Source organism: Lepus europaeus, chromosome 8, assembly GCF_033115175.1.
Source record: "Lepus europaeus isolate LE1 chromosome 8, mLepTim1.pri, whole genome shotgun sequence".
Taxonomy (NCBI): domain Eukaryota; kingdom Metazoa; phylum Chordata; class Mammalia; order Lagomorpha; family Leporidae; genus Lepus; species Lepus europaeus.
The window spans coordinates 71,497,810-71,520,761 of NC_084834.1; the positions used below are offsets into that span (position 1 = coordinate 71,497,810).

The window sequence follows — 22,952 nt, forward strand, 5'->3', positions numbered from 1 at the left end:
TGGTGGGGTTTAAAAAGAATGCTTTAGATACTTTACAAAAATATTTCTAGTATTTCTAGTCTCTCTTCTTTCATTTTTATTTTCCTAAAAATTCAGTATAGTCCCAAAGATAATGCACACTACAAATTATTGTCTTCCATCATTCTCATGCCATGTTTTCTTAAACTCCAAAAAACAAATGACCACTTTTAAAAGCATAGTTTTAGTTATCAATGAAGGTAGATAATAAAAAAATTATTCAAATATCGTTACAACCAAACTGCTGTTTAGAGACAATGAAGCCTTAAATAACCAACGTAAGATTTTTTCCTGTATTTTGATGTGGTACAAAGGTGGTTTAAAATACTCGGAAATTAAGCACAAATTTACAATTTGCCTAAAGGCTTTAAATAATAGCATGAAAGATCATCAATGCTGCTATCAAAATCTAAGAACTGATGATACATTTAGGTCACATTTAATTAGAACATACATAAAAAGCTTTTCAATAGTTAACAAAAAATGTTAACCATTGCCATTAATAGTTTACCAAATATTATAAAGCAGATGAGTTTCAAAATAGAGACTCAAAAAGGTAATCATATTCTGTTTCAAGACTATTATGTTACAAACAGCAAAACTTTCAAATCAAATGAAAATCGGTTTCTGGGGTTGAAATCATAATATTCTTCAAAAGATAAGGCTGTACATTAGGAACATTAGGGTTGAAGCACTTAGATTGTTGTGCTTGGGAAAACAATCAACTTTCAGATATAACTAGTCTGTTAAATAAAAATTTGTAGAAGGCCTTAGATTTGCCCTTGGCATCTGCACTGGGCCCAATAGACCAGAAATCCAGGTAGAGTTTAATCACAGTAACTGAGTTTTGGTTGGTTCTAAGAGGCCTGTAGCCAATTAATTAATTAGATTAAAAACAATTAACTAAGTTATAACCAGTTGACTAGTTGATCAGGCTATAGCCATTTAAGTTGCTTTCTATGTATCACCTGTTTTCTTATTAATGCTGTCTGATCACATTACTTGTTAGCTTTATAACCCGTTCTGGTTCTGGGAGCTGTCAGATTTGTGAATAGTCTTTATTTTGCTTTGTTTTGTTCAAACTACCAAATTTAATTGGTTAAGGAATTTTCACTAAAGTTTAATGCATGCTCTGTACTTTTTCTTTTCTTGGGATGAGGAAATCAACATGAAATAGAAGCCATAGCAAAACATTAGTAATTGATCACCATAAGTTGTTTCTTCTGAAATTATTATAAAATACACTGTAACTTCAAAAGAATGTTTTTCATTTTCAAAATTATGAGGTTTTTTTTACACATTAAAAATCATCCTGAGTGGGAAAGTTATAAAAAGATTATTATCCACAATAGTATTCTTTTTTTGACCGGGGAGAAAGAAGACTTTAATGGGTACAGAGACTCAAGGAGAGGAAAAATAGGCATGAATGAAATTACTGGAGAATTTAAGGGGAATGTGGAGGGAAGTAAATGATGAAAGAGATTTTTGCCAGAATTTGGGTTAGAATTTCGTTGCCTTGAAGGGTTTCTGTGCCTTATAGGGTATGTTACTTATCAGTCCACGCCTATGATTTTCTATCTTCTCTTCGTGTACCCAATCCAGAGAGGGACACACAGCAGCCACCAGCAGGCCTCACTACGCCAGTTCCAAAATGTGGCTCACCTGCTATTCTAGTTGCTCCCTGGGCAGCCCTGAAAGCACTGGCTAAGGACTTTCATTTATTCAGGCTGTTTACTCTCCTCAGCAAGTTTCCAGAGGGCTATTAATTAAAGTTCATAACTCACAACAAAATTCTTGGTGAATACTTGCCTAGCTAATATTTAGACCCAAATCTACTTTTGATCAGAAACTAATTTCCAGGTCTATATAATAATTTCAAATTCATGTCTTGGTATTTGTCTCATCAAGCACACACAAACCTATTTGATTTCCTGTGTCTCTGAGGCATGGATCTACATCTATAGAGGTGTGAGCTGGGAGGACGCCATTGTGAATTTGTTATGGAGCAGTGATGGACAGTGGGCTCTGCTGCCGCTCTCCAGGCAGCTCCCACACTTACCCAGGTCACTCGCCGTAGCCTCTCGCAATCAACAGGGCTCTCAGTCCAGATTCAGAGACTGGCTAAGAACCATTATATAAAGCAAATGTTTAATGAGCACTTAACATGTGCAAATCACGTTAATAAGCATTTTCAGGTATCAGAAACCAGAGACACCACAAAGGGTTCCTGCTCCCAAAGCACAAACCTTTCCCCAGCAATGTGCCACAACTCATTGTTTTGGCTTTTTTTATTTTTTTATATAAAGAGGGAAAAGTAAGAGACGATTAAAACACATAGGTTTATTCTAAGCTGGAGTTTTATTTTCAAGACTGGACTTGAAATGACATTTTTAGTGTCAGCACTATTTTTGCAAGTGTAAAATCCCATTTGCTACTAATGCAATCCTTTCCTCCCTAGGGAATATGATTCTGGGAAGCAAGATTTTTAATTCAGCATATGCTATCTTTTATTTTAGGGAGATAGGTCCATGTTATAGGAAAAACCATGGGATAAACAGGTTTTCTGAAAATAAGAGATACCCAGTGAGGGAGCTTTATTCCCATAACAGTGTTCGTTTCTTTGAAGCATGTTAAAGTTGAGGTAGCTCCTTAAACTAAATTTAAATGAATTTCTCTACAATTTTGAAAGTGGCTTCTTTTAATTGTCTTCTTTATGTAAATTCCTGGCATTAGGAAAACAAAATTTCATAGCGCTGACAAATGAGTGAAGTTGCTGAGGGTTGAAGTTGACTACTTAAAAAAAAAAAAAAAAAAAAAGGCAGCAGCAGCATACCAGGATTCTAGAACAAATGCTGATAACTCAATAACCAGAATGGAGCATGCTGCTGCTTGTGAACTGGGGGAGGGAAATCAAAACTGAGATAACAAAAGCATCATTTATTTCAAAAAGACTACCCAGGAATGTCTGATAAATTCCAAGTTATTAAAATATAAGACAGAAAATAAGCATTGGGAGAATCTGCTATAAATCAGACTGCAGATAATATATGAATAGCTTCTCCTGCCATGGGACATGCCACATTTTACTAGTGCGAATTTCATCTGATAAATAATTACACTTACTTTCCAACAACAGAGTTCTGGATGGTTGTAAAAACCAGATCTATAAATCACTAGTTTGCATAACACGCCTCAAGGAGGACTGGGAAAAATTCAAATACGGAAGAACGGTAGAGTTTCAACAGTATCATTTCTGTATCAGATGAGATCAGTGAGTTTTCATGGGGTAGTTAGACCCATATCACTGTTTCATTTGACATCTGAAATGATAGGGAGTATTTCAGAAACAAGTAAAAGTTGACTCTTATCCTGTTATCTTTTTGTGAAATCTTGCCCTAACTTTATTTCTAGCTTTTTAGCTCCCAATAGAAGTATTTAGCTGCAACCAATTTAAAAAACAAGCCTTGTCTGTTTTAGGATGAGTCAGAGGATCACATTTCCACTTATATTTTTTTCATCCAAAACTAGTATGGTAGAAAGAATATGGATAATACAGCAGTAATTCTAATTTGACAAATAAGTTCTTTTACCAATTAATTCTGTGATTTGGGGCAAGACACAATATTCTTGAGCTTCAGTCTTTTCAAATGAAAAAATGGAATGATAGTTAAGTTATTTATACCTTAATTACAATAAATAAAACTCTACTTCCTAATGTAGTGGTAGGATTAAAATGGATATTACATATAAAATACCTGGGACACTGAAAATGTTGGATAAATGTTTTCATGAGCAATTGATGCTGATTTTTTAATCACTTGCTAAATTGGTGGTCAGCATTTTTATTTCTCTTTTTTCTTCTTTAAAGATAGATTTATTTATTCAAAAGGCAGAATTATAGAAAGAGAGGGAGAGATAAGGAAAGGAAGAGAGAAGTCTTCCATCCACTGGTTCACTCCCCAAATGGCTGCAATAGCAGGGACTGGGTCAGGCCAAAACCAGGAACCTAAAACTCCATCTGGCACTCCCATGTGGGTGGCAGGGGCCCAAGCACTTGGGCCATCCTCTGCTCCTTTCCCAGGGAGCTGGATCAAAAACAGAGCAGCCAGGCCCTGAACTGATGCCCTTGAGACACAGGTGGAGGCTTAACCTGCTGTGCCACAACACCACCCCCCAGCATTTTTATTTCTTAGAGGGGCATCCAAATTGGTCAGCAGTCGAAGAGAGATTTAGGCACAGAACCAAAGCCCTCCACGCTGGAAGGAAGCTCTAACTTTCAAGTCAAATCTCCTACCTGACTTCCACTGTTGAAGGTCTGACTATTTCTTGGGTTTTTTTAAACGAAACAAATGCTGCTATTGATTAGCTGCAAGAATGCACTTTAGACATATTTGACAATTGAAACTTTCAAAATAAAGATATCGGGACTGGCCCATAATAAAACCATTTTCAGAAGGTGTTTTGCATTTTGTATGTATATACTCACTTTCTGGAGAAAAAAAAAAAGAGAGCACTAACTAGGGTGTGAGGAGGTTAACAGTTTGCTCGAGGCTTCCAACTAGTAATAGAAGAACAAAGAGTACCAGAATGTAAGGCTTCTACTTTACTGATACAGTGATTATCTTCTGCAAAATATACTTTAAATAGTATCAGAGAAAAAGAATAGGGGTTAGAATTCATTTAGTTGTCCTTTGCAAAAAAAAAATAAATAAAGTTTAACAAGTTTCATCATTTTTATCTATTGGATAAATGGCAGCTCACATATTTGGAACAAATAGCTATGGAAAGTAGTTTGAGATGAGACTTTAAAATTTTTGTTTGGTAGGCATACAGGAGGTTCCTGACTGCGTATTTACGCCAGACTGTCGTCCTACCTTGGTTGCAGGTTTTTCCAGCATACCCAGGACGACACTTGCACTTGTTTGGCCCGATACATTCACCATGCTTGCATTGTGGCTGGCACACAGCTGTGAAAAGAGAATATCATGCATTATTTCTATCTCAGAAGCATACCAACCACATAGCATTTATGTCATGTACTAGTTTGATAATAAAAGAAAAATGAAGAACTTACAACAAAGTAGCAGATACAAAATCAGTTCTTAGAGACTGTTTATTCTATACTATACTACACACACACACGTATGCATACTTTATGTATATGTATGTGTATCACTTGGGGCTGTGAAGTTTTCTAAACTTGAAGACCATACTCAAATATTTAAAAAGAAAGAAAAGTAAGTAAAATTATACATTAAATATAACTGATGCTTCTCAACAGTTATAACTTTTCAATAACTTATATCCACAGTTTCAAATCCATTCTCTCAAACACACTTCAAAAAGTATTTCTTAATCCAAAGATACAAAGCAGGTATGCACTCTGGATAAATTTCCAATAAATTTCTAAGTATAAAATTATTCAAAATGAAACAAAAACTAGAATTCAATTCCTTTTAGAACTAAAAATTTTAAATATTTCTGTCATCTTGATCTTTCTTAACCCTAAGATGCATTACAATTGTTCTTCAATCTATAATGCTCTCTGGCCTCTCAAAGCAAGTAGAAAGTTCTGTTTGACACTCTTCTATAAACCAAGCTCCACTGCTTTTAAGAGCTCAAAACGCTGTCCATCTTTACCCAAGCCTTTTCATGGTCTGATTGGAATTTATTCTGTTTGTTCTATGGCAGTGGTTCTCAGTGTGGGGTACTGTTGCCCTTCAGCAATGTTGCGAGACATTTTTGGTTGTCACACGGAAGGGTATGGGTGCTATTGGCATGTAGCAGGCAGAGGCCAAGGGTGCTGCTGAACACAGTGCTCAGACAGCTCACCACAAAACAAATTATCTGGCCTCAAACGTCACGGTGACAAGACTGAGAAACTGTGCTCTGTTACAAGTATGTGTACCGTGCATTGCAAGTAGATGAAAAAGAGAGTATGGAATGTAACTGGTCTCAAGAATCCTGCAATCCAGAAGAAGAGAGATAATAATCACGAGCTTGTAATTCAAGGCAGCGTTTTTTTTTTTTTTAGCCAAATGGATAGCATATATGAAATTTGTGAAAAAACCATCACATAAGAAAACCTACAGAGTTGTTGACAGAAAGTCTCAGAAGAGGCTTGCATTGGATCCTGAAGCATGCATTCACAGGCAGGAGAAGACTACCCAAGGAGAAGAGAACTATGCAACAAAGTAGACCATCATTTCATTAAGGGACACTCCGGGTACACACTGAGCAAAAGAGATGGTGAATGCTGGCAGAAGTGTGGGAAGCACTCATGGGGGAGAGGTATCAGACGACTTTCCCTCGATTAGACTGAAGAATGTACACTTTATGTGTAGGTAACAGGAAGCTGCTGTAAGTTTATCGTCAGGAGAATTAGCTGGTGGAAATGAAAGCTCTGGAAATGTTAGCATGGTGATGCTACAAAGGACGGACTGTAGATCCTACGAGGCAGAGAGTGCATTCAGAAATCAAAGACGACACTCAGGTCTCAGGTCTGACATGAGGAAGCCACAGGCTGCAGTAACTACTGATTAGGGGCTAGAATAAGCAATGACTCAGTGTTGAAGCCCCGATACCTGTTCCTCCCCATTCATTATTTGCCCATGCTGTTCTCCTGGGAAATGCTACAGTGTCCTCTCTGATGATGCTCAAACATTCTTTTTCAAATTCCAGCAGTCCTGCCAAGCTGGTGTGTGTGTGTGTGTGTGTGTGTGTGTTGGTCTTTTGTTTTCTAGATCTCCTCACTCAACAATCACTAACCCTCCCTCACCTGGACCCCACAGGGCTCATTTTCTACTTTGCTTGTTTATTTGTCACCAGAGGTGGGCCCTGTAGCACTGGATCCTTAGACAATGCTTCTCAGGAGGTGCTTAATTTAAAAAGCGTGCAGAAAGGATGAGCAGTGTGCAGATGGTAATATGTGTGGGAAATTCTTAAACTCTGATTTTACACTTAGCATAAAATTCAAAGGGGGAGGTGGACATTTAGCCTAGCAGGTAAACCTCCAATTAAGTAAGATACCAGTGTCAGGGCCGGCATTGTGGCATAGTGGGTAAAGCCTCTACCTGCAATGTCAGCATCCCATATAAGTGAAGATTCATGTCCCAGCTGCTTCACTCCAGATTCAGCTCCCTGCTAATTCACCTTGGAAAGCAGTGGATGATGGCCCAAGTACTTGGGCCCCTACTACCCACGTGTGATATCTGCAAGAAGCTCCTGGCTCCTGGTTTTGCTCTGTCCCAGCCTCAGCCATTGTGGCCATTTGGGGAGTGAACCAGTGGATGGAAGACCTCTCTCTGTGCCTCTCCCTCTCTCTCTGTAACTTTCAAATAAATGTGCCAATCTTATTAAAAAAAAAAAAAAAAAAGACACCAGTGTCCAACACTGAAGTGCCTGGGTTCAGTTTCCAGCTCTAGGTCCTAACTCCAGCTTCCTGATATAGCAGATCCTGGGAGGGTCTGTGACTGCTCAAGCAACTGGGTTCTTGCTTCCCAGATAGGAGACCTGGAATGAGTTACTAGCTTCCAGCTTCAGCTTTGTCCAGTCCCAGCTATTGCAGACATCCGAGGAGTGAGTCGGTGAATGATAGTGCTCTCTCTCTCTCTGTGGGTGTTGTGTGGCTGTCTCTCAAATAAATAAATAGAATTTTTAATATAATAAATTCAATGGGAAGCAGTTTTGTTCAGATCTGTCAGAACAGATTAATTCTGGAGGAAGGACTTTCAATATTATTCTTCAGTCAATTGTATACCTGATAGATGGTTTATATGCAGTTTTTGTTTTGTTTTGTTTTTTTGACAGGCAGAGTGGACAGTGAGAGAGAGAGACAGAGAGAAAGGTCTTCCTTTTGCTGTTGGTTCACCCCCCTGAATGGCCGCTGCGGCCAGCGCATTGCACTGATCCGAAGCCAGGAGCCAGGTGCTTCTCCTGGTCTCCCATGCGGGTGCAGGGCCAAGGACTTGGGCCATCCTCCACTGCACTCCCAGGCCACAGCAGAGAGCTGGACTGGAAGAGGAGTGACCAGGACAGAATCCAGCGCCCTCACCGGGACTAGAACCCGGTGTGCTGGTGCTGCAGGTGGAGGATTAGCCTATTGAGCCGCGGCGCTGGCCTTATATGCAGTTTTTAAAACAAGTCCTAGAAACAAGCCACTCTTTATGTGACTTCAGGCCCTATCACCAAAAAATGCAAGTTTAAAAAAATAATCTTAAAAAAAGATCCCATAAACCTTAACATTTATATATGAATACAACCTGAATGAATAGTCACACATCACTGAGGCCCTCAGAATGGCATATTCAAAATGAAAAGGAAATAACTCAAGATCGTGACATGCCAAGTGAACGTGATAACCTCTACAACAGTTGGCATTTGAAAATATCTCTAAAAACTTGAAAGAGTTGTACAGAAGATAACCCTTGAGAATGCGAAGCAGCCCAGTTAGAAGGGCACACACAGGAAACAGTTTCCTTGAGCCCCCAGATTGTATTGCCTTTGACCCCCTGACCATTTGATGGCATTCCAAGCATGGTGCTTGCAGGTGCTTTATGGGAACAAAAGTTTTTATTGTTCCTCCTCCCTTTTTCATTGTTTGTCCTCAGCAGAATGCCTAATCTTGAGCACATCAAATGCACACATTCCAAGAGGCCCAGACTGTCAATGTTTCTTCCAGGTTTAGGGAGTCAGTATTTTAAAACAAACCACTATTTGCACTGACGTAACCAACAACCCTGAGATTACCTGACAGCTATTAAATATGATAGGATATGCCTAAAGCTGATGAAAACCCACTTTCTTCTTCTTACAAAAAGAAAGAAAAACTTTTATAAAGGTTGCACAAAAGTTACTTTCTCCTGTCATCTTGCCGACATTAGGTTTGGACTGGAATTCAACAAGTACATATTGAGTATTTGTTCTATGCAATGTCTCATCCTAGGGAGGTATGAGGGGGATCAGAGTCACAGAGGATATGAAAAATTAACTGTGGGATTCATTTGGGCTAAGCCATAGCTATGATAGCTCAGATCTCCAAATGGCCCCATGTGTGAACTATGATCCGGGAAGTCTGTTAGAGGTAAGGCAGCACGGCATGGGAGACAAAAGCTTTACAGCAGAGTAGGGGCAGGAGATACTCAATGAGGGTGATGTGTTCTCAACGGGCTATGGTGCAGAATACTCAGAACAGCAGATAAGATCAAAGACAGGGGCCGGTGCCATGGCTCAACAGGCTAATCCTCTGCCTGCAGCGCCGGCACACAGGGTCTAGTCCCGGTTGGGGCACCGGATTCTGTCCCGATTGCCCCTCTTCCAGGCCAGCTCTCTGCTGTGGCCCGGGAGTGCAGTGGAGGATGGCCCAAGTCCCTGGGCCCTGCACCTGCATGGGAGACCAGGAGAAGCACCTGGCTCCTGGCTTCGGATCAGCACGGTGTGCCGGCCGCGGCGGTCATTGAGGGGGGTGAACCAATGGCAAAAGGAAGACCTTTCTCTCTGTCTCTCTCTCTCACTGTTCACTCTGTAAAAAAAAAAAAAAAAAAAAGATCAAAGACAGGCTGCAGCGGATCCAGAAGGCCAGCCAGAGACTTAACCAATCTCTCCCTTCCCCTTCAGCTTTAATATAGAATAGCTTTTTTTCTTTTTTGTTTTTGAGTGTAGGACTCAGCAATAAAATTGACCTAGCAATGGAAAACTACATTCCCTACATATCTCATTGGTAGCTATGGATAGCCAAATAACTAACTCTGGCTAATTGTAGTGCAAGCAGAAGTTATTGGGTGGGGCATCTGAAATTCTGCTTTCAGGGGGGGCTGTCTTCTTGTCTGGAATGTAAAAGTCATTGCTGAATTACAGTGGCCTTTTATGACCATGAAGTGATCTGGGAAACTGAAAGAGACTTGGAGGAAGATGTCTTAGTAGTAACCCTAAATGGACATCCCAGCAATTGAGGGCACTATTTGTGGCCCTTTTACATACAGCCAAACACAATTCCTAACTGACCGTCCTTGATCTCTAGGCCATGGAATCTGGACTTGGTCTGTTTATCATTCAGCCAGCAAAGATTTTCTTTGGATATACAGGTAGAAAGGAAGTGTTTTGAGTATATACCAGCACATGGATAAAACTTGTCAAATTTATTTTATACCTGTTATTTCATATATGCATGAGTCTAAAATAATTTCATTTCTACATCTAAAGAAATGAGATTAGAAAATACATACCCCATTTCAAAATTAGATAAAAATAATTCCTAACTTGTGTATAAATTGGCCCACCTTCTAGTATCTCATTCCACTGTAATACGTGTTCTGGGGTTCAGGACAAACCAATCTTTACAACCTGCACCACTCTGTGACTAGTAGATAATCAGCATTAGGTCCCAAAAGAAAAGGAGAAGGGATCCATTTTCAGTGGTCCATTTTCAGTGGTCTTCAAAATATCGAAAGCAGATGCCACGACTTGGAGGTAACAACGTGCCTCTTGGTGCTTCTGGTTGTTTACAAAAGGCAGCACTGCACTCTGATCTTCATGGGGATCCAGGGCAAGCAGTGGACCACATTTGATGGCCCCCATCCCTGGCATCCACATATGGTTTAGTAGCTCTGTAAATAAGGCAAGATAACGTGACAGATGTCTTTTTCCCCAAGATCAATAGCCAAAATCAGGCAAACCAGCCTGAATGGGTGAATCACACTCAAAATATACCAACATGCTTGTAGCACAATCTCCAAAGTGCCCTTAAAATAACCTCTAAATCATTGTTTTTAACTAGAAAAAGAAACAAGTCTCAACTGGCTGGGCAAACACAGTTCTTTAATGTCACGTGTCCAAGCCTCTTCTGTTTAACTTCAGGCTAAAATCTTACTGTTAAAAATCCATCCTAACTGATGTAACTGGGGATCTGAGGCCTACACAGTATTGTCTAACTCAGATAGAAGCAGTTAGTTATCAAATACGTTGGGGGAAAATTCAACAACTCCCACGTTAGTTCCTCTAAGGTTTCTTATGTAAGCAAATCATGCAAGGAGTCGAGTGTCAGCATTTGAGAAGCCAGCACATGTTAAGATGCCCAAGCAGATGATAGCTCTAGAGAGTCACAAGGGAAAAGCTAACCCAAGTTCGGGTGTTGTTTGTAACTCAGTAAGGATGATATTAATATAAATAAAAGTATCTACATAGAGCCCTAAGAATCATTTGTAAATTTTGCAATCTACATCTTACTGTTATTTAGACATGGCACCACTAAAAGCAGACAAAGAACCTTATCCTCCAGGTTATGTTACTTAGAAACAAAGAGGACAAAGAAGCATGCAAGGACAGGGCTGGAGAATGGAGAGATACAAACCTGGGAGTGGGGGCGATCAGAATGCTCTCATTACATCCAACAAGCTTCATAGAATATGGACAACTCATTTAAGAGCATTAGGAAATAGGAGGAGGAGTTGTGGGGTGAGCATTTTGTCCAGCAGTTGAGACACTACTTAGGATGCTGCACCTCCCACACTGGAGTATCTGTCTGGTTTGATCTCCAGCTCCAGCTCCTGACTTCAGCTTCTTGTCAATGCAGACCCTGGGAGGCAGCAGTGAGAACTAAAGTGATTGAGTTCTGAACACCCACCTGGCAGACCTGGATGGCTTCCCAGCTCCCAACTTGAGGCTGGCCCAGCCCCCACTGTTGTGGCCATGTAAGGAGTGAACTGGTGGGTGGAAGTGCTTTCTGTCTCCCTCACTTTCTCTCTCTCTCTTTCTCTTTGTCTCTGTCTCTTGAATCTTTTTTTTTTTTAAAGAGTAATTTGCTTTGGAAGAAGGCTGCTGAAAAATACATGAAAACACTCACTGCGGTATTAATAGAACCTGGAGGGAATGAAGGCCGAATTTTATAGGGTTCCATCAGAAAGAGCTCTAAGCTATTGCATGTTGCATGCAGAACAAAACGCAGAGGGAGGAATCCTACTGCCTAAGGTCTCCAGAGGACGGTAAATCTTCACCTTTCCTACTACCCTACTTTTAGTGTAGTGTCAGTAATTCTATACTCAAATCTAAATTCTTGCTGCAGTAAAAACTGACTAAAAGTGCCTCTGATTGTTATCACCATAAAAGACAATTAAAAGCTCTCCTGAATACCCACTCTATATAACTGACCAAATTTATCCACACAATAGCCACGTAAAGCAGAAGAGAAGCAGACACTATCTTCATTTTTATCACCCAACAAGGGAAAACACAGAAGATTAAGTGAATTCACTAATTTCAATGTAATTTTCTTATTTTTGTTCCACACTCAACCCACTAGTTCTCTGGTGGTCCAAAAAGCCAGCATGAGGAGCGGATTTGGAAGGGAGGGGAGTGACATTATAATAAGATACCCTAGGCAGGAGGGATGAGGGTATGGAGAACACCAACAGTGATGACAGGTATAGAACTAAGTTAGTTATTACTTCCAGGAAGGAAAACCTGTAGTTCATAACACAATCCACAACATGAGAAAACCAAAGCAACTCTCCCAGAGAATTTTAAAATAAAATAATCTCTTTGTTGCTTGCTTTGTTCAGAAGCTAGACTGTGAACTACTAATTAAGTACAGAACTGTCATCTCTTTTGATGTACTGTGACATCTAGGATGGGGGTGGGGCCATCTCTAATTTAACATTCCTGTAATTCACCAGTCATGAAGTATACTCAAATAGTCAACGTTGCTCAACTGGTAGTAATTTATAGCATGAAGCTGAATAAGTAAAGCCTGGCTTGGGAATGTGGCCTAGTGGTTAAGACCCGGTAAGGATGCCCTTATTCTACACTGGAGAGCCTGGGTTCAAGTCCTGGCTCTGGCTCCTGATTCCAGCTGCCTGCCCTGGGAGGCAGCAGATAATGGTGCCAGGTGTTGTTTCCCTGTGGGAGGCCAGATTGAGTTTTCAGCTCCTGGCTTTCACCTAGCCCAGCTCCTGCTTTTGCAGGCATCTGGGGAGTGAACCAGTAGACAGAAGATCTTTGTCTCTGTCTCTCCACTTTTCAAATAAAAGGAAATAAATCATAAAAAAGAGAAACACTGAAGAATCATGTGGAGACATGAAAAAGACTTAGAAGGGAGCTTAGATGACTTCTAATGGCCACATTTGTGATTATTTGGGCACCAAGAAAAACACTGATAGCAATTGGTAACAAGTAAATAATAAAATGATCCATAGGTCTGAAATGACTCTAGCAAAGAAGATTGAGCCCTTCTTTATAGAAAAATTCTAGCTAATAGGGGAAATGATAGTCTGAAAAACTCTGAACATCCTTGATTAGATTTGAATTTTTAAAAATCCATAGAAACTATTATTGAGACAACTGAGGCAATCTAATGGATTGCTCACTACATAGTGTTATTGTGTCTGTGTTATATTTGTCAAATATGATACTGAGTTTGTGGTTAGCAGGTGAATGTCTTTGTTCTCAGGAAGTGAATGCCGGAGTGTTCAGGCATGAAGTGCTATTATTTCTATGGTTCAGCAAGAGAGTGACAGGGGGAGCAGGAAGAGGAAAGGAGGGAGCCACAAAAGTAGAGAAAATGAATAAAATGCTCACAATTTTAGATGAAGAGTATTTAGGTATTTGCAACTCTTACCATTTCAATCCCTCTATGGATTGAATTTCCAAATACAAAAATGGGAAAAGTGTGTCAATAGAAGTATGATAATATGGATATCTTGCCAAATATTATTACTTAACTTACAAGCTTTTTTTTTTTTTTACTTTTCAGTGCACTTCAGAGAAGGGTTAGGAGCACAATCACTAGAATTAGACTGCTGGATCCCCAGCTCTACACCTAGGAACCCTGTGAACCATGCATACCCAATTCCTTTCTGTTCTCAAATGGAAGTCATAGGTTGAACTGTGGGAACTTGCCAGATTGCTAGTTTTTAACTCAAAAAATAGTAATTCCACATGATTCATGCAGCATTCACTCCATAGGTTTTTAGGAAAACTAAATGAGAAAAAAGCAAACAGAGTACTTAGAACAACAAAATGCTAGTGATGGTACAGATTATAATGAAGACAAGGAGGAAAAGTCTAAGATACAAATTAAAAAATTAAAACATCTAAGACACAAATTAAGAAGGGAATAAAAATGAGTAGGAGACCAAGTCTTCATTATTACATAGGTAAATTCAGTAATGAGACAGACTTGCACAGAAATGCTCTAATATAGAAGCATGGTAAGCACACAGAGGAGGCAGTCATTAATCACACAGGATTAGTGAAGTCCAAAAAGGTTTTGAAAAGAAGTAGTGCTAAAAAAAAAATCTGTAAAAAAGAGCATTTAAAGATATCTGATTTCAATAAAAAATGATTAGGATTTGATGCAACATATTATTTTTAGTTGAAAATTATCATTTTGCTTTAATTAAATGGGGGCTGGCATTGTGGCACAGGGTCTTCAGCTGTAGCTTGCAACACTAGCATATGTGACAGTGCCGGTTCATGTGTTGGCTACTCTACTTCCGATACAGATCCCTGCTAATGCACTTGGGAAAGCAGCAGAGGACAGCCCAAGGACTTGAGCCCTGTCAACCATGAGGGCAACCAGGATGGAGTTCTTGAATCCTGGCTTTGGCCTGGCCCACCCCATCTGTCAGAGGCATTTAGGGAGTGAACCAGTGGTAGGAAAACACATCTCTCTCTCTTTCTATTTCTTACTCTGTCTTCCAAATAAATACGTAATCTTTTCTCTTTTCTTTTTTTGTAAAGAAAACAAGATATGATACACTAAGTTTGAGTAGGTTTACTGAGGAATCATCACAATAGGCTAGAAATTTTTAATGTAACCATTATCACCTCTTATAGCAGCCAAAATCCATGTTTAAAAGAATCAGCTTATAATGAGTTGAGCTATACACTATTTAAGAAACTAAATAAACTTAGTGACTATACATAGATTACTATGTGAGGCATTTACCAGTTTGGCCTTCTGGATTTTTTTTAAAAGGAAAAACACTAATTAAATTCCAAATTCATCTGATGAAGAACATTAAAAATAATTTGAAACAACCTAAATGTCCATCTATAAGAGATAAGTTAAATAAGTGATGGAACAATGGGTTTTATCACTCCAACTTCAACTCAGGCCAAAATTGCAAAATCTTGCTAACCCATGATTTTAGTGAGCCACTCCTCTCTTATACTTACTCACACCCATGATTTTTACTCATTTAATCATAGCAGTTTTAACAGTACAGCATGCAAATACCACATTTCATGACTTTTAAACTTTTTCTAAAGATTTTTTTGTTGTTGTTTATTTGAGAGGCAGAGTTATAGACAGAAGGAGACACAAAGAGAGGTCTTCCATATGCTGTTTCACTCCCCAAATGATCACAATGGCCAGAGCTGGACCAATCCAAAGCCAGGAGCCAGGAGCTTCTTCCAAGTCTCCCACAGGGGTGCAGGGGCCCAAGAACTTGGGTAATCTTCCACTGCTTTATCAGGCCATTAGCAGGCAGCTGGATCAGAAGTAGATCAGCTGGGACTTGAACTACCACCTATATGGGATTCCTGCACTGCAGCCAGAGGCTTAAGCTACTACACCACAGCACTGGCCCCATCATGATTTTTTTAAAATATTCATTTATTCATTTATTTGAAAGGAAGAGCAACAGAATTCGGGTGATGGTGTGTAGAAGGAGGGAATGAGGGAGAGAGACAGAATTGGCTCACTCCCCAAATGGCTGCAACAGCCAGTGTTATGCCATCTTCCACTGTCTTCCCAAGTGCATTAGCAGGGAGCTGGGTTGGAAGCAGAGCAGCAAGAACTTGAACCAGCACTCCGATATAGGATGCCAGCGTTACAAGCATCAGCTTAACCTGCTGCACAACACTGGCCCCCACATTCCATGATTTCACTGCTACCTATCCTACCAGCCTCATCTCCAAACACATCCACAAACACACAAGCCAACAGTAGCTCCCACCAAAATAACATTCTCTAATATCCTCATACTTTCACGTGGCATGCCATTCTTCCCCTTGTCTGCTGGACTGATACCTAGATCAGCTTCAACATACGATCTAACCATCTCCAAGATTTGCTTTACCCCTCACAGTAACTTTACGGCCCTCATCACTGCCTTGTCAGCCCCTGTGCATACATCCAACATAAATTATGGATAGTTTAGATTTATTTATAAATATACAAGTATATTCATACACAGCTCATGTTACATTTCCGTAGTTATTTTTTAAATTGAGCTTCCCCTCTACACTTAGAGGTCTTTCAATACACAATACCAGCTCTGAGACGGCGTCCAACAATCTCCTGACAAAGACAGCCATGACAGATGTGCAAGGTGTTGAAAGAGTACAGAAGCAGGAATTTCTCTGCAGCGAGGCCGAGAAGCTTCTTAAGAGGAAATGGGAGCCGAATCTTCAAGGATCAGCAGGAATCCAGCATGTGGATAGGTGCAGGGAAAGCCAGAGAGCCAAGGATCGGCAGAAGGTCAGGCTGTGCAAGGGCAGTCCACTGGGACCGGTGCATCTGGTCAAAAGCTGTCCTTCAGAGACAAGGCAGCTGTCAGCCTGAAGAACCCGTACTAGGAATCAGAGTTCTAGTCATAATTGTGAACAATCAACAGACTGTGAGCAGCAGATCATGCAACCAGATTACATTTATGTGTTTTCAAGCACGAAAACAGTTCTTTTTAGGATCTTCAGCAAGAGCTAAGATCAATGATATATATAATAAGATCATAAGATAGGCAGGCAATTAAAATGTATTCTTTTCCCAGTAAAATCTCTTTCCTGAAAACCAGTTTTTTTTTTTTTTATTAAAACAACATCTTGTTCATCTTTTGGATTTTTAAAATCTCTTTAAATTGAAATGCCTAGCCCTTATATCTTTACAAGTGTACTGAACTGATCTGGACTAAACCCCCTTCATGGAACTAACAGTCTGGCTGAACAAATGATATAGACCCACAAATAACCACAACCTCAGGCAGTATGAAATAGGCTCTGTGCAAGTGTCATAGTGAAAAGTAGAGAAAAAGAAAATATTTCCTGCTACAAAAGTCAGGAAGGCATAGAAGAGAAAGTGGCATTTGAGCTAGGGCTGATTTTCTATATGTTGAGTTAGGAGAGAATACAAATTTAAAAGTTAAATGTGGTCATTTGTTCCTAACAATGATTCACTTACAGCCAAATATTTGCTTAGAATTACAAGCAACAGTGATGTAAAATCAAAAAAGCCAAACAAAAAAGGGAAAGAAAATTTGCAGTAGAAAATATTTTTTTTCAGCCCTTGATATAACTGAATATTGAAGTATTAGTTTCTTTCAACTGTGGGCCAAAATCGTAAGCTGGAAAGATCTGTTTTCAATAACTATAAACTATCAGGTAACATTTTAGCAGGTGTGAATCAATGTTTTGCCTATGCCACCTCGCTCCTCTCCTGTGTGAGGTTGTTCCTCTATCATGGGAGTAGCGGCATCAGTCAAGGTTGCTTGAGGTTCACGAAGTGAAGGAAGTAAGGTTTCAGTGGGACAGAGGTGGGAAGACATCACATCACATCACATCACAGCCTGTGTCCCGCTCAGCTCTCGCCCTCCAATCCAACCACAGAGCAAACCTTTCTACCGCAATGCCCCACAGGCACTTCAAATGCACACTTTCAACACTGGCGTCATCTTCTACACCTGCTCCCCATCATCTGCACCTTCTCCATGTGGTCTAGCTCATCACAAACAGGCTAGAAACTGGGGAATCCTTCTGGATAACACCTGTTCCACTCTCCACAACCCTCCTCATCACAACCCCAGCCACCACGTTATGAACTGAATGCAAGCCAGCTGCCCAGCTAAGTGCCTTCTCAGTGATTTCTCATTTGATCCTCGTTTTAAAAATGATAATAGGACTATTATCGACATTTAGCAAAAAGAAGTCGGAGCTCAGGAGGGTTAGGAAAGTTCCTCAAAAACACAGTTTGAAGTAGCTACCTCCGCAATGCCCTGCTGCTGCAGGCCTTACTGTCTTTTCTCCTTAGTCTCTCTCAATCTCTCTCTCCTCTCTTTGCCGCTACCATCACTACTTAAAATCAAGCCTCACCTCTCAGTAGGTTGACTGCAATAGCCTCTAGTCCTGAGCCTCAAATAGTTGTTCTCCAAATTGCCCATGTGGAAGTTCAGAACCGGGCATGAAACCTACAAGTCTCAGCCATTTGCCCTGAACACAGTGAGACCCTAGACGAATTGAAGCACAAGCTTCTTTCAAGTAGGGTAATTACCTAAGCTCACAGCCAGCAATTCAGTGCAGCAACATGGAGCTACTGATTGTTAGACACAGCCCGATACCATATTTCCTTTGAAACGCTGGCAAGTATTTAAAAAGATGTGAAAACACTCAGAGCAAAAGTACATTCACTTATGTGCTAGATTGGACCCATTAATACCAGATTATAAGCTCCAAAATATTATGTAATTTCTCTGTTTGCAATCTTTATCATGTTCCTCTAGACTTGGGGATAAAGGCTAATCTATGTAACATGACACCAAAGGCCTTCCATGAGCAGCCATGTACCTCTCATCCAATAGTCTTGAAACACACACTGAGCTGCTAGATTGAAGGTCCTACATTTCCTGGAAGGTACCCTTCCCTCTGGCCTCTGAGGCCGCAGAGGGTGCCCTTCACTTGGTGACTCACCTCTCGAGATTTAGCTGGGCCCTCACAATTCCAGCACTCCAGGTCAGGGACACTGTCCCTGAGGTGTGCTCCTGCAGCATCCCATACCAAAACATGGCCTGTGCTAAAACACACTCCGCAGTGTTATTAACCATGGGCCTTCCATGTTAGTGATGGAAATCTGAACACCTGGAGCTTCACTTTATTGGGCTGGTATCTGCAGTGGTAGGCCTGGGATGAGGCAAGTAATGAGGGCTCAGTTCACAGCTGTCGAATGAATGCATCTACTGAACACCGAGTCCACGGAGTTTTCCCTGATCCTCCTCAGCAGGAAGTCATTCTCTCCCCGAGCCCCGCCACCCCCAAAGCTCCACCAACTCTTTTGCCCTCTTTCCTATTTTAGAATCATACCAGGAATAACAGCTAACCATGTACCGAGTTGAGCCCCTCAAAAGTAAGGGTCCCTATTTTATTAATATTTATATCTTCTCAGCAGTTAACTTAGCTTTCAAATATTTGTCAGATAAATCACAGTAACTCTAACGGCTAAGGTTCCACAAGTCCATTCTATTTCCTTCTGGTTCCATTTCCAAGTGCAAACACTGTTAGATAATCACAACTGTTCCACTCTGAGGGCTGTGCATGGATATAATCAGAGAAATGAGAAAGAAATGTTTCAGATGCACAGACAGCTAGCCAGTGAAAGGTTTTATTTTAGGAATGAGTAACTGGAGAAAGCTCCTACTTCCAAACCATTATTTATTCCCAAAGGTCGCATGGTAAAACAAAATGTACCTAAAAATATGCTTTATACTATGTATCCCTGAAAGACCCTTGCAAGAGGTAACTCCCAGTTCTCCACCTGCATTCTGTATGTTGACCACACACTAACAATAGCACACATTTCCTAAGAACTGTTCTATAGGAGGCATTCTACTTATGGTCAGCAACAATTCGTGATGCAGGTTTAAGGAAATTGTGCTCAGAAAAATTAACTCTCTTTTCTCACAGCTGCAAGTCATAAGAACACAGATCCTGAACCCAGATCTGTTGGTGACAAGGCACATATTCTTCTCTCCTCTGTGCATGGTCTCAGCCATAGCTTCCCTGTAAATTTTTTTTTTTTTTTTTTGACAGGCAGAGTAGATAGTGAGAGAGAGAGAAAGGTCTTCCTTTTTGCCATTGGTTCACCCTCCAATGGCCGCTGCGGCCGGCGCATCTCGCTGATCCGAAGCCAGGAGCCAGATGCTTCTCCTGGTCTCCCATGGGGTGCAGGGCCCAAGGACTTGGGCCATCCTCCACTGCACTCCCTGGCCACAGCAGAGAGCTGGCCTGGAAGAGGGGCAACTGGGATAGAATCCGGCACCCCAACCGGGACTAGAACCCGGTGTGCCAGCGCCACAAGGCAGAGGATTAGCCTGTTAAGCCACGGTGCCGGCCCCTGTAAATGTTAATAACTAAAAGATACATACACTTGGACTTTTTTTTAGTCTCCCTGAGCAAAGAAATTCCTTAACTTTTATTTCTAACACTATCAATTTTGCCCTATGTTTTTATTAAAATCCCACCTCAAAAACATTTTCTAGGACATGTGATACTATCATTCATTAATCAATTTAAAACACGCTGTATTGATGGCACCAACTCCATTAAACATCAGAATTTTGCATGCTTCCTGCTAAGGTGTCATAAGGTGATTTATTAAGTGACATTATTCATTGCCAAAAAATATTTTAAACAAGAAATCCTGTATATACTAAAACAACAGCATGAATACCCATATTCGCCATTATAACACCTTATATATTTTGTACAATAAAAATATTTCTTACCTGAATTGTTCCACGGAGAATTAATGAACATGAAACATAATCCCCTCAGGTTAATGATAGGCTGGTGTTAGTAATTTCATTTGGTGGACTTTGTTTTTTATATTTGCTTCTTTAAGTATTAAAAATATAAACTGTCCTTTAGGTTAGAATGGAGGTCAATTTATTAGATTCATAGAACAGGAAAAGGAATTATAAACTGAAAGGGCAAAGATTAACGTATAACTGAATCAAAATCAACTTAGTACAACTGTGAACAGAATAAGCACACCTCTATAGAACAGTTTTCCCACAAAGAAGCAACTCTAAACACATCGAATGTTAAGTTTTGTTTATAGCTTTGTAAAGTTATTATGCAGAAGTTATGCCTTTCGAGACATAGATTAGCCAAAATTATTTCAAGAAATATGTTCATCTAACCTTTGAGCTGGCACCTTATCCTGGCTATTCTCTGCCTTAAGACGTAGAAAGCTGCAAAACAAATGTCCAAAAAAAGAAATTCCAGATCTTTTCTCTGTAAGGAGGCTGGACTTGGGGATTTATCAACTTGTTACATTCCCGGAGACTTACACATATTCAACTTTCAGTGCTTTTCTGAAACAAAAAACATCTAGGACATGTTTAAAATAGTCATATTTTAGTCACCATCTTGTTATTTTAAAACATTTTATAACAAAAACATGAACCAATAATTGAAGTTATGCTATTCTTCAATAGTCCAAATAGTTCAGACCTTTTTGACACTGTATCTTCCAAACCAATTTTTCACTTTCAGAATATTAATTTTTGGTTCCTAGAGACAGTATCCTTTTATTTAAATGCTGTTAAAACATCTGTAAAAAATTAAAATTTTCGACCCATTAGTAACTAAGGCTGGTATTTTTAAATTGATATGTCTTGACTTACCTGTTTCTTACAGACTATATGTTTCCTTTTCTCTCCAACTTTGAGGAGAAAAATATTAAGTTTTTTTTTCTTCCCTTCCACAGCATATTCTTCTGGCATAGCTGCTGTGGTTGTCAATAGCAACAAGAATTACCATGAAAGTTCAGCCATTTCATTTGAAGATACATAAATAACCCAGCTTGAAGGAAGTAAAGGGAAGAAACGTGAAGCACTAGAAATAATGGTCAGTGATGGACCAACCTAGAGATGCTTAGAGAAGTAAGAGAAGAGATGGTTTTTGTCCCTTCTCTTTTTGATCTATGCCTTCCTGCTTTAAAGCATAGAACATCCACTCTAACTTACAATTTCTTTCTTTGTAAAATTTAAAATTAGATGAATGGGGCCTCTTTTGGGGGTAATATCAGAAGGAAAAAGCAGTCTAAATCAAGTAAGATTCAGTTGAAGCAATAACTTAACAATTGATCCAGAATGCTTGCTTTGTGTTCTTTAAGGCAATCGTTACTTTTTTTTTTTTACGTTGATTAGGTTTATAACAAATCAGTGTTTTGTTTTTATTGTTGTTGTGAATTTTAAAAGAACTCACCATATCTTGATGTTGACACATTTCTTAAAATAGAATAATGAAATACATCAGGCACAATCTAAGCAAACAGCTGAAAATAAATCAAAGCATAAATAGCAAGTTATATTCTGGATCACATATTAAGGAAAACTGTTTATGATTATGGTTATATGTAAGTAGGAAAAAATATAAAAGGATACCGTTTCTGTAATACTCTTTAATTGCCAATTTTGAATAATCTAATTTATCAGAAAAAATTTGTAATTATTTTGAACAAAGGTAAAACAACTCAATAAAGAATAGCAAACATCATTATTTTCTAACTAGTTGTATTAGTACCAAGCAGCCAAACAGTTCTGTATAGTTTATTTTCTTCTTATAATATCGTATGGATGGGTCATGTTTTTCCCACTTAACATAAACTATCCTTAGTTTTATGGTATAAATATGTACACCTGTTAAGACTTCTAGCATAAAATTATAGCCAATGTCCTATATTCTAAAATTTGTACTTTAAAACTATACAAAACTGTATTTTAAATCAAAGCCATGTAAACACTACAATAGATTATTTCCAGAAGTTTCTAGCGCCTATTCTCTATTGCTGGGTAAGAAAGTTTTCACAGGCAACCATCACCACAATGTTTTGTAAAGATGCCCTAGATGCATTTTTTTGTGTGTAAACCCCACTGTGAGAGGTAGTAAAGCAGGATTCATTAGTAACACATAACAGAAAAATCTGTCCTATATTCTGATAATTTGTTCTCTCCATCCACTGTAAAAAGACCACAGTCATAAATACATGCAACACTGCCAGCAAAGCCCCTCGGTTAGAACTTACAACTGCAGAAGCCTCTCCTGCAACGTGCCCCAGAACTGAGGGTTTGTGTGACATCAGGCATCTTACTATATACATGGTTAAAATTAATAAGCACTTCGGTGATTTTATGAAACTGTGATTCATGCAAAACAGAGAAACTAAA

General features: G+C 39.5%; 1 protein-coding gene across 5 annotated transcripts in view; it reads right to left on the minus strand.

Annotated features, from left to right (window-relative positions):
* The window catches only part of NPNT (nephronectin), an 81,827-nt gene that overhangs the window by 41,735 nt on the left and 17,140 nt on the right, over positions 1–22,952 (minus strand). For 2 of the 5 annotated variants that reach the window (XM_062199779.1, XM_062199777.1), the window contains exons 3-4: positions 20,922–20,972; positions 4,893–4,985 (exon numbers count right to left, since the gene is read on the minus strand). In XM_062199779.1, coding sequence (XP_062055763.1) covers positions 4,893–4,985; positions 20,922–20,972 — 144 coding nt within the window. Of the gene's footprint in view, positions 1–4,892; positions 4,986–20,921; positions 20,973–21,990; positions 22,009–22,952 lie in introns of those variants that run through there. The other 3 variants (XM_062199781.1, XM_062199778.1, XM_062199782.1) reach the window with 2 other exon arrangements.